This window comes from Bombina bombina, chromosome 1, assembly GCF_027579735.1.
Source record: "Bombina bombina isolate aBomBom1 chromosome 1, aBomBom1.pri, whole genome shotgun sequence".
Classification (NCBI taxonomy): domain Eukaryota; kingdom Metazoa; phylum Chordata; class Amphibia; order Anura; family Bombinatoridae; genus Bombina; species Bombina bombina.
Genome location: NC_069499.1, coordinates 189990043 through 190003131, shown reverse-complemented (window position 1 = coordinate 190003131; position 13089 = coordinate 189990043). Strand labels below are relative to the sequence as shown.

At 41.4% G+C, this 13089-nt stretch overlaps 1 protein-coding gene across 2 annotated transcripts in view; it reads right to left on the bottom strand.

Moving 5' to 3' along the window:
* STARD9 (StAR related lipid transfer domain containing 9) overlaps positions 1-13089 on the bottom strand; it is a 511030-nt gene that overhangs the window by 334595 nt on the left and 163346 nt on the right. For both annotated transcript variants that reach the window (XM_053697793.1, XM_053697794.1), the window contains exons 4-5: positions 2762-2878; positions 2224-2256 (exon numbers count right to left, since the gene is read on the bottom strand). In XM_053697793.1, coding sequence (XP_053553768.1) covers positions 2224-2256; positions 2762-2878 — 150 coding nt within the window. The remainder of the gene's footprint in view (positions 1-2223; positions 2257-2761; positions 2879-13089) is intronic.

The following is a 13089-nucleotide window of genomic DNA, read 5'->3' as shown; positions in this document are numbered from 1 at the left end:
CACCCCAGAGTGATCACGCTTACCTCTTAGTTCTGGTAATTTAGCCAAAACCTCAGTCATAACAGTAGCCATATCCTGTAATGTGATTTGTAATGGCCGCCCAGATGTACTCGGCGCTACAATATCACGCACCTCCCTCTGAGCGGGAGATGTAGGTACTGACACGTGAGGCGAGTTAGTCGGCATAACTCTCCCCTCGTTGTTTGGTGAAATTTGTTCAATTTGTACAGATTGACTTTTATTTAAAGTAGCATCAATACAGTTAGTACATAAATTTCTATTGGGCTCCACTTTGGCATTGCAACAAATGACACAGGTATCATCCTCTGAATCAGACATGTTTAACACACTAGCAAATAAACTTGCAACTTGGAAATACAATTCAATTAGAATAATATTAAAATGTACTGTGCCTTTAAGAAGCACAGAAGATCTATGACAGTTGAAAATTAATAAATTGAAACAGTTATAGCCTCAATCCTTGTAAACAACACAACTTTAGCAAAGGTTTAATCCCATTAGCAAAGATAACAAATTCTGAAAGCAGGAAACAAATTACAGAATAAACGTTTTTTATCTCAGTCAAACTATAATTCTCACAGCTCTGCTGAGAGAAATTACCTCCCTCAAAATACGTTTTGAAGACCCCTGAGCTCTGTAGAGATGAACCGGATCATGCAGGGAATACAATGAGTTGCTGACTGAAATATTTGATGCATAGAAAAAGCGCCAAAAAACGGCCCTTCCCCCTCACACACAGCAGTGAGGGAGAACAGAAACTGTCAGAAAAACAGATTAAGCAACTGCCAAGTGGAAAAATAGTGCCCAAACATTTATTCACACAGTACCTCAGCAAATGAAAACGATTTTACATTCCAGCAAAAACGTTAAACATAATCTCTAGTTATTAAACAGCTTTATGTATTTCTTACAGTGTAATTCTAGTGAAGTACCATTCCCCAGAATACTGAAGTGTAAAGTATACATACATGACATTATATCGGTATGGCAGGATTTTCTCATCAATTCCATTGTCAGAAAATAAAAACTGCTACATACCTCTATGCAGATTCATCTGCCCGCTGTCCCCTGATCTGAAGTTTACCTCACTCCTCAGATGGCCGAGAACAGCAATATGATCTTAACTACTCCGGCTAAAATCATAGCAAAACTCTGGTAGATTCTTCTTCAAACTCTGCCAGAGAGGTAATAACACACTCCGGTGCTATTTTAAAATAACAAACTTTTGATTGAAGATATAAAACTAAGTATAATCACCATAGTCCTCTCACACATCCTATCTAGTCGTTGGGTGCAAGAGAATGACTGGGAGTGACGTAGAAGGGAGGAGCTATATGCAGCTCTGCTGGGTGAATCCTCTTGCACTTCCTGTTGGGGAGGAGTAATATCCCAGAAGTAATGATGACCCGTGGACTGATCACACTTAACAGAAGAAAAAAGATATAAAATAATAAATGGTAAAAAAATATATATATATTGATGTGGTGAATAGACCTAAAGAATGTATGATGATCCATGTGTAATATAAGGGTATTGAAAGCATAATGATATAATATGTAATATAAGATATAAAAATACTAAGAAGTGTGACAAGTCTCACAATATTCATCAAAAAGCGGCTAGATCCATTTTCATGTTGAGACCAAAGGGAAACAAAGTCTTCAATTTGTAGATCGAATGTTTCCCTTTGTCTCAACCTATTATATCTATTGTAAAGAAAAGATGGGGAAATAGTTTCCAGCGGACAAATGGAGAAGATGTTTAAATTACCATTATGGATCAGGTGACATTGTTTTGGAACACTATGGAATTTAAATTTGTTCTTCATATTTCTGTGGTGTTCGTTCTATTTCTAACAATTCTGCAGGTATGACCCATGTACTGGACCCCACAGAGTTGACATGTTAAAAGATAGACTACAAAAGTGCTAGTGCATGAAAGATGATCATCCTTGCTGCTTTGCTGATTGTGAGTCTGCCGGACGACTCTTTAAATCCGGCTTGCTTGTTGAGCACTCTCTGTGCTTTTTATCACGTGAGTAGGACTGATTCATTTCTTATCCCTGCTTTGTGATCCACTGATCTGTACCATGAGACGCATTCTATTTTTTTTGTATCTTTTTCACATAGCTGTGTAATATGCCACAGACATGGATATACTATATGAACTGAAATGAAACAATAATAAAAAAAAAAAACTTACCTCACATATACGAGGTGTTAATCCTATAGAGGTCTGCAGAGAAGAGAGAAAATAAATATATAATGAATCAAATAAAAATCATTCAGTAGTGTTTGGCGCCAAACTGTGTTTAAAAAGCCATTAAGATGTGTATGTACTTTTAGCATGACTAAGGGGTTAAGCCCCGAAAGGTCGCTTTTTATGTAATCCAATAAAAGTTTTTTCAAGTTTATTACAGTGCTGATGTTAACCTGTTTTCCAAATAAAAATCATGTCACGCAAAACCCTCTACTTAAACAGCACGTTGTAGTAGTGTGGAGAGAGTTGATTTATATTAAAAATAAAATTCAAGATAAAATGTGGCTGTACAATTATTTAAAAAAAAAAATTATGTGAAAAACAAATATGAATTTGTTTCTTAGGAACAAGACCATATTATTATTTATAGTGCCCAGCACCAAAAAGAAACACTTTTGTTAAATTTGAAGATTAAGATGTTTTCCAGGAGTTTAATCTAAAACATAATATATAGCACTGTTAAATTTGCTAGGAAACTTACTGGAGTGCCCATCATGGTGTACGTCTTTCCTGAACCCGTTTGTCCATATGCGAAGAGACAGACATTGTACCCTTTAATAGCTTCTGAAAGAACAGAGGTACCGAGGTCTTGGAAAACCTGGGAATATAAAGAAAACATTTTTAAATATTTATTCTTTATTAATGTATATAATCAATTTAAAAAAATAAAACTGACACACTTACTCACTATATATTATATAAGGCATAGGACACAGTAAGAAGTCATACCGTATTATAAGGTACTAGAAGATGTACGTACAAAACATTAGACACAAGTTTAATGTATCAGCAGCCAATGATTTCTGGATTCAATAGCAGGGCTAATTACCCGAGAGGGACAAACTTGAATTAAAGTGATGTTAAATTCTCCTCTTTTTAAAAACAGATCTAGAATGTTAGTGATATTTTAGATGAAGTTTGAGTTATCATTTGTAATGAAGATGAGCTATAACTTACTTTTTTTTTTTTTTTTTTCAAAAAAGCTTTATTTATAGATTGTAAACATACAGGTTATGCAATAAAAATGAGCAGAATAAAATACAATGGAGTTATCAATTTTGTTACAGGAATTACACCAAAACATTAGCAACAAGGAAAATGACTTCCTGCTCCAAGAGAAGGCACAAATCAAGCATTATAGTGGTTACAGACAATGTTGTGTAGGTGATTTGTTGTGCACTTACGGGCTACAGCTAGAAAGCTTAGCTATCAGTGTGTTTCCATTGATTTAGAGATTAGGGAGAAAAGATGAATTAAAGAAGAGGTAGAAAAGATGGGAGGGAGGGGGAAGGGGAAAAAAAAAATAATAATATGGGGGGGGGGGAGAGGGAAGGGAAGTGAGGGGATCAGGAGGGAGATGCCAACCACAATGTTAGCACTAACATTCACACAAAGCAAACTTATCTGATCAGGGGTCTCCAAAGCTCTTTCATGTATTCGTGGATTTCAATTTTGTCATCTCTCATGTAACGGTATCTCTCTAGTGATAAATATCTGTCAACTCGGTCTACCCAGTCCGAATGTTGTGGAGTGTGAACAGACTTCCAATTCTTGGGGATGAGGGCTTTGGCGCTATTGAGCATTATATATAGAAGGTGCTTCTTGGGCTTTTCTACTAACTTAGGGATACCATGGAACAGCAAGAGGTTCGGGTTTCTATTTAGTGTAATGTTTAGTTTGGTGTCTATTGTGTCAATCACCGAGCTCCAGAAAGGTTGGTTTAGGCTACAGGACCACCAGATGTGGAGAAGAGTGCCAGCCTCACCGCACCCCCTCCAGCATTTGCCGTCAGACCTCCTGTAAAAAGTTTTAATTTTGGTAGGGGTGAGGTACCACCGGGACAAAAATTTATAGTTTGACTCTAGGACTCCAGCCGAGACTGACGCTTTGCTATGGTTGTGGAATATAGTTTGCCAGACCGTCTCCGCTAGACCTCCGCCCAACTCTTTGTTCCATTGTTTTACAAATGAGGGATCACCATTCCCTTTGTGGGATATTAGTAGGCTGTACATAGTGGAAATTAGGTGTTTGGGGGAGTTCGGTAGCAGACCAAGTGTTTCCATCAATGTAGGTGTTCTCTTGATGTTATCTGCTCCTCCACATGTATTCAGGTAATGTTGTATCTGTCTGTGAAAAAACCAGGAGATGTGTAGCCCTGTTTGGTGGATTTCTTCTAGTGTCTTAAGTTTCTTATTTGAAATTAATCTGTTGAACATAATTTGGTCTATTTGAGCAGCGTTGCTGTTTGTTTGTTGTGCCTGTGTGAACATGATGTCGGGGTTATGTATGAATGGGGTCAGCGGGGAGGGGATAGTGGAAATATGTGGGTGTGCTACAAGAGTTTTGTCCCATTGTTTGAAAAATTCATCTATGAATGGAAAGTGAGCAATTATATTGGGCCTATTCCTGCTAGCGATCCAGCCTAGAGTCCCCACATTCCGCGCTCCTGTAATAGAGTGCCCAATTTGAACCCACACTTTATCAAGGGGGTTGACACACCACTCCACCTGAGTTTGGAGATTGATAGCCTTCCTATAGGAGAGAAGGTCCGGGATACCCAGTCCACCTCTCTCCTTGTTTAGGTATAACGTGTGTCTGGAGATGAGGGGTTTCCCGCCTCTCCAGATGTAGTCTTCTAGATGTCTCTGTAGTTTATGCAGAAACTTGGGCGGAAAGGGGATCGGTAGAGTCTGTAAATAATATAGGACGCGGGGGAGGATATTTATAACTTACTTTTTAATATAGATATGAAATTAAATATCCTACATTCTGCCACCCACTTAAAAAGTACATTTTTCTGTGAGCTAAAGGTTTGAATTGTTGTCCAATCAACGCTATAGCTACAAAAAAAACAAAATTTATGCTTACCTGATAAATTTATTTCTCTTGTGGTGTATCCAGTCCACGGATTCATCCATTACTTGTGGGATATTCTCCTTCCCAACAGGAAGCTGCAAGAGGATCACCCACAGCAGAGCTGTCTATATAGCTCCTCCCCTAACTGCCACCTCCCAGTCATTCGACCGAAGACAAGCAAGAGAAAGGAGAAACTATAGGGTGCAGTGGTGACTGTAGTTTAAAAATTAAAAAAACATCTGCCTTAAAATGACAGGGCGGGCCGTGGACTGGATACACCACAAGAGAAATAAATTTATCAGGTAAGCATAAATTTTGTTTTCTCTTGTAAAGTGTATCCAGTCCACGGATTCATCCATTACTTGTGGGATACCAATACCAAAGCTATAGGACACGGATGAAGGGAGGGACAAGGCAGGCGCTTAAACGGAAGGCACCACTGCCTGTAAGACCTTTCTCCCAAAAATAGCCTCCGAAGAAGCATAAGTATCAAATTTGTAGAATTTAGAAAAAGTATGAAGCGAAGACCAAGTCGCCGCCTTACAATCCCACTCCTTAATAGGGGAGAAAAAGGGCACTGAAACTCCAAGGGCTCAATATTGAATTAAAAACTACATCCTGACTCTACATTGGGCATCTTAGTTGTTTTCTATACTATGCACACACTTTCTGATAAAAACCTTGCAAATGTTATGAATTGAGTAACGTGCTATGTAATGGTCTTTTTTTTTTAACCTTACCTTTAAGCTTTAGTTTAAGATGAAGCCTCATTTTTAAAGGCCCATGTGGAAGCCACCGCTCTAGTGGAATGAGCTGTAATTCTTACAGGAGGCTGCTGGCCAGCAGTCTCATAAGCTAAGCGGATTATACTTCTTAACCAAAAAGAAAGAGAAGCTGCTGAAGCCTTTTGGCCTTTCCTCTGTCCAGAGTAGACAACAAACAATGCAGATGTTTGACGAAAATCTTTAGTAGCTTGTAAATAAAACTTTAAAGCACGAACCACGTCAAGATTGTGTAATAGACGTTCCTTCTTTGAAGAAGGATTAAGACACAGTGACGGAACAACAATCTCTTGATTGATATTCTTATAGGATACCACCTTAGGAAGAAACCCAGGTTTGGTACGCAAACCTACCTTATCTGCATGGAAGATCAGATAAGGGGAATCACACTGCAAGGCAGATAACTCTGAAACTCTTCGAGCCGAAGAGATAGCTACCAAGAACAGAACTTTCCAAGATAAAAGCTTGATATCTATGGAATGCAGAGGTTCAAACGGAACCCCTTGAAGAACTTTAAAACTAAATTTAAACTCCATGGCGGAGCAACAGGTTTAAACACAGGCTTGATTCTAACTAAAGCCTGACAAAACGCCTGAACGTCTGGAACATCCGCCAGACGCTTGTGCAAAAGAATAGACAGAGCAGAAATCTGTCCCTTTAAGGAACTAGCTGACAATCCCTTCTCCAATCCTTCTTGGGGAAAAGACAATATCCTGGGAATCCTGACTTTACTTCATGAGTAACCCTTGGATTCACACCAATGAAGATATTTACACCATATCTTATGATAGATTTTCCTGGTGACAGGCTTTCGAGCCTGAATTAAGGTATCAATGACCGACTTGGAAAAAACATAATTTATGCTTACCTGATAAATTCCTTTCTTCTGTTGTGTGATCAGTCCACGGGTCATCATTACTTCTGGGATATAACTCCTCCCCAACAGGAAATGCAAGAGGATTCACCCAGCAGAGCTGCATATAGCTCCTCCCCTCTACGTCACTCCCAGTCATTCGACCAAGGACCAACGAGAAAGGAGAAACCAAGGGTGAAGTGGTGACTGTAGTATAATTTAAAAAATATTTACCTGCCTTAAAAAACAGGGCGGGCCGTGGACTGATCACACAACAGAAGAAAGGAATTTATCAGGTAAGCATAAATTATGTTTTCTTCTGTTATGTGTGATCAGTCCACGGGTCATCATTACTTCTGGGATACCAATACCAAAGCAAAAGTACACGGATGACGGGAGGGCTAGGCAGGCTCATTATACAGAAGGAACCACTGCCTGAAGAACCTTTCTCCCAAAAATAGCCTCCGAAGAAGCAAAAGTGTCAAATTTGTAAAATTTTGAAAAAGTATGGAGCGAAGACCAAGTTGCAGCCTTGCAAATCTGTTCAACAGAGGCCTCATTCTTAAAGGCCCAAGTGGAAGCCACAGCTCTAGTAGAATGAGCTGTAATTCTTTCAGGAGGCTGCTGTCCAGCAGTCTCATAGGCTAAACGAATTATGCTACGAAGCCAGAAGGAAAGAGAGGTAGCCGAAGCCTTTTGACCTCTCCTCTGACCAGAGTACACGACAAACAGGGAAGACGTTTGTCGAAATTCCTTAGTTGCCTGCAAATAGAACTTGAGGGCACGAACTACATCCAGATTGTGCAGAAGACGTTCCTTCTTTGAAGAAGGATTCGGGCACAAAGAAGGAACAACGATCTCCTGATTGATGTTCCTGTTAGTGACTACCTTAGGTAAGAACCCAGGTTTTGTACGCAGAACTACCTTATCTGAATGAAAAATCAAATAAGGAGAATCACAATGTAGGGCTGATAACTCAGAGACTCTCCGAGCCGAAGAAATAGCCGTTAAAAATAGAACTTTCCAAGATAACAACTTTATATCAATGGAATGAAGGGGTTCAAACGGAACTCCTTGTAAAACGTTAAGAACCAGGTTTAAACTCCATGGCGGAGCAACAGTTTTAAACACAGGCTTGATCCTAGCTAAAGCTTGACAAAAAGCCTGGACGTCTGGAATTTCTGACAGACGCTTGTGCAACAAAATGGACAGAGCTGAGATCTGTCCCTTTAATGAACTAGCCGATAAACCCTTTTCTAAACCTTCTTGTAGAAAGGACAATATCCTAGGAATCCTAACCTTACTCCAAGAGTAACCTTTGGATTCGCACCAGGATAGGTATTTACGCCATATCTTATGGTAAATCCTTCTGGTAACAGGCTTCCTAGCCTGTATCAGGGTATCAATAACCGACTCAGAAAAACCACGTTTTGATAAAATCAAACGTTCAATTTCCAAGCAGTCAGCTTCAGAGAAGTTAGATTTTGATGTTTGAATGGACCCTGAATCAGAAGGTCCTGTTTTAGAGGTAGAGACCAAGGTGGACAGGATGACATGTCCACTAGATCTGCATACCAAGTCCTGCGTGGCCATGCAGGCGCTATTAGAATCACTGATGCTCTCTCCTGTTTGATTCTGGCAATCAATCGAGGAAGCATCGGGAAGGGTGGAAACACATAAGCCATCCCGAAGGTCCAAGGTTCTGTCAAAGCATCTATCAGAACCGCTCCCGGATCCCTGGATCTGGACCCGTAGCGAGGAAGTTTGGCGTTCTGACGAGACGCCATGAGATCTATCTCTGGTTTGCCCCAACGTCGAAGTATTTGGGCAAAGACCTCCGGATGAAGTTCCCACTCCCCCGGATGAAAAGTCTGACGACTCAAGAAATCCGCCTCCCAGTTCTCCACTCCCGGGATGTGGATTGCTGACAGGTGGCAAGAGTGAGACTCTGCCCAGCGAATTATCTTTGATACTTCCATCATTGCTAGGGAGCTCCTTGTCCCTCCCTGATGGTTGATGTAAGCTACAGTCGTGATGTTGTCCGACTGAAACCTGATGAACCCCCGAGTTGTTAACTGGGGCCAAGCCAGAAGGGCATTGAGAACTGCTCTCAATTCCAGAATGTTTATTGGAAGGAGGCTCTCCTCCTGATTCCATAAACCCTGAGCCTTCAGAGAATTCCAGACAGCGCCCCAACCTAGTAGGCTGGCGTCTGTTGTTACAATTGTCCAGTCTGGCCTGCTGAATGGCATCCCCCTGGATAGATGTGGCCGATAAAGCCACCATAGAAGAGAATTTCTGGTCTCTTGATCCAGATTCAGAGTAGGGGACAAATCTGAGTAATCCCCATTCCACTGTCTTAGCATGCACAATTGCAGAGGTCTGAGATGTAGGCGAGCAAAAGGTACTATGTCCATTGCCGCTACCATTAAGCCGATCACCTCCATGCATTGAGCTACTGACGGGTGTTGAATGGAATGAAGGACACGGCATACATTTTGAAGCTTTGTTAACCTGTCTTCTGTCAGGTAAATCTTCATTTCTACAGAATCTATCAGAGTCCCCAAGAAGGGAACTCTTGTGAGTGGAAAGAGAGAACTCTTCTTTTCGTTCACCTTCCATCCATGCGACCTTAGAAATGCCAGTACTAACTCTGTATGAGACTTGGCAGTTTGAAAGCTTGGAGCTTGTATCAGAATGTCGTCCAGGTATGGAGCTACCGAAATTCCTCGCGGTCTTAGGACCGCTAGAAGAGTACCCAGAACCTTTGTGAAGATTCTTGGAGCCGTAGCCAATCCGAATGGAAGAGCTACAAATTGGTAATGCCTGTCTGGAAAGGCAAACCTTAGATACCGGTAATGATCCTTGTGAATCGGTATGTGAAGGTAAGCATCCTTTAAATCCACTGTGGTCATGTACTGACCTTTTTGGATCATGGGTAAAATTGTCCGAATAGTTTCCATTTTGAACGATGGAACTCTTAGGAATTTGTTTAGGATCTTTAAATCCAAGATTGGCCTGAAAGTTCCCTCTTTTTTGGGAACTACAAACAGATTTGAGTAAAACCCTTGTCCTTGTTCCGACCGCGGAACCGGATGGATCACTCCCATTAATAAAAGATCTTGTACGCAGCGTAGAAACGCCTCTTTCTTTATTTGGTTTGTTGACAACCTTGACAGATGAAATCTCCCTCTTGGGGGAGAGAATTTGAAGTCCAGAAGGTATCCCTGAGATATGATCTCTAGCGCCCAGGGATCCTGAACATCTCTTGCCCAAGCCTGGGCGAAGAGAGAAAGTCTGCCCCCCACCAGATCCGGTCCCGGATCGGGGGCCCTCGATTCATGCTGTCTTAGGGGCAGCAGCAGGTTTCCTGGCCTGCTTGCCCTTGTTCCAGGACTGATTAGGTCTCCAGCCTTGTCTGTAACGAGCAACAGCTCCTTCCTGTTTTGGTGCAGAGGAAGTTGATGCTGCTCCTGCTTTGAAATTACGAAAGGAACGAAAATTAGACTGTCTAGTCTTAGCTTTGGCTTTGTCCTGAGGCAGGGCATGGCCTTTACCTCCTGTAATGTCAGCGATAATCTCCTTCAACCCGGGCCCGAATAAGGTCTGCCCCTTGAAAGGTATATTAAGCAATTTAGATTTAGAAGTAACATCAGCTGACCAGGATTTTAGCCACAGTGCTCTGCGTGCCTGAATGGCGAATCCTGAATTCTTAGCCGTAAGTTTGGTTAAATGTACTACGGCTTCCGAAATGAAAGAATTAGCTAGTTTAAGGACTCTAAACCTGTCCGTAATCTCGTCCAGCGTAGCTGAACTAATGTTCTCTTCCAGAGATTCAATCCAGAATGCTGCAGCAGCCGTGACCGGCGCGATGCATGCAAGGGGTTGCAATATAAAACCTTGTTGAACAAACATTTTCTTAAGGTAACCCTCTAGTTTTTTATCCATTGGATCTGAAAAAGCACAGCTATCCTCAACCGGGATAGTGGTACGCTTAGCTAAGGTAGAAACTGCTCCCTCCACCTTAGGGACCGTTTGCCATAAGTCCCGTGTGGTGGCGTCTATTGGAAACATTTTTCTAAATATTGGAGGGGGTGAGAACGGCACACCGGGTCTATCCCACTCCTTAGTAACAATTTCAGTAAGTCTCTTAGGTATAGGAAAAACATCAGTACTCGCCGGTACCGCAAAATATTTATCCAACCTACACATTTTCTCTGGTATTGCAACTGTGTTACAATCATTCAGAGCCGCTAAAACCTCCCCTAGTAATACACGCAGGTTCTCCAATTTAAATTTAAAATTTGAAATATCTGAATCCAATCTGTTTGGATCAGAACCGTCACCCACAGAATGAAGCTCTCCGTCCTCATGCTCTGCAAGCTGTGACGCAGTATCAGACATGGCCCTAGTATTATCAGCGCACTCTGTTCTCACCCCAGAGTGATCACGCTTGCCTCTTAGTTCTGGTAATTTAGCCAAAACTTCAGTCATAACAGTAGCCATATCTTGTAATGTTATCTGTAATGGCCGCCCAGATGTACTGGGCGCCACAATATCACGCACCTCCCGAGCGGGAGATGCAGGTACTGACACGTGAGGCGAGTTAGTCGGCATAACTCTCCCCTCGCTGTTAGGTGAAATTTGTTCAATTTGTACAGATTGGCTTTTATTTAAAGTAGCATCAATACAGTTAGTACATAAATTTCTATTGGGCTCCACCTTGGCATTGGAACAAATGACACAGGTATCTTCCTCTGAATCAGACATGTTCAACACACTAGCAAATAAACTTGCAACTTGGCTACAATTTTATTTAATAAAAACGTACTGTGCCTCAAAGAAACACTAAACGATTAATGACAGTTGAAATAATAAACTGAAAAACAGTTATAGCATCAATCCTTGTAAACAACACAACTTTAGCAAAGGTTTCCCATTAGCAAAGCAAAATTAATTAAATTACAGAGTAACGTTTTTTATCACAGTCAATATATAATTCTCACAGCTCTGCTGAGAGAATCTACCTCCCTCAAAAGAAGTTTTGAAGACCCCTGAGTTCTGTAGAGATGAACCGGATCATGCAGGAAATACAATGAGCAACTGACTGGAAATTTTGATGCGTAGCAAAGAGCGCCAAAAACGGCCCCTCCCCCTCACACACAGCAGTGAGGGAGAAACGAAACTGTCATAATTAGAATAAGCAACTGCCAAGTGGAAAAATAGCCCAAACATTTATTCACTCAGTACCTCACTAAATGTAAACGATTCTACATTCCAGCAAAAACGTTTAACATAATCAATACATATAAAAAAATTCTTATGTACTTTTTACAGAGTAATTCCAGTGAAGTACCATTCCCAGAATACTGAAGTGCAAAGTATACATACATGACATTATATCGGTATGGCAGGATTTTCTCATCAATTCCATTGTCAGAAAATAAAAACTGCTACATACCTCTATGCAGATTCATCTGCCCGCTGTCCCCTGATCTGAAGTTTTTACCTCTCCTCAGATGGCCGAGAACAGCAATATGATCTTAACTACTCCGGCTAAAATCATAGTAAAACTCTGGTAGATTCTTCTTCAAACTCTGCCAGAGAGGCAATAACACACTCCGGTGTCATTGTAAAATAACAAACTTTTGATTGAAGTCATAAAAACTAAGAAGAATCACCATAGTCCTCTTACACATCCTATCTAGTCGTTGGGTGCAAGAGAATGACTGGGAGTGACGTAGAGGGGAGGAGCTATATGCAGCTCTGCTGGGTGAATCCTCTTGCATTTCCTGTTGGGGAGGAGTTATATCCCAGAAGTAATGATGACCCGTGGACTGATCACATAACAGAAGAAACCACGTTTTGACAAAATCAAGCGTTCAATCTCCAAGCAGTCAGACGCAGAGAAATTAGATTTGGATGTTTGAAGGGACCTTGAAGTAGAAGGTCCTGCCTCAGCGGCAGAGTCCAAGGTGGAAAGAATGACATGTCCACCAGATCTGCGTACCAAGTCCTGCGTGGCCACGCAGGAGCTATCAAAATCACCGAAGCTCTCTCCTGCTTGATCTTGGCAATCAGACGAGGGAGCAGAGGAAACAGTGGAAACACATAAGCCAGGTTGAAAGACCAAGGCGCTGCTAGAGCATCTATCAGCGCTGCCTTGGGATCCCTGGACCTGAACCAGTAACAAGGAAGCTTGGCGTTCTGAAGAGACGCCATGAGATCCAGTTCTGGTTTGCCCCAAAGTTGAATCAACTGTGCAAACACCTCCGGATGGAGTTCCCACTCCCCCAGATGAAAAGTCTGTCGACTTAG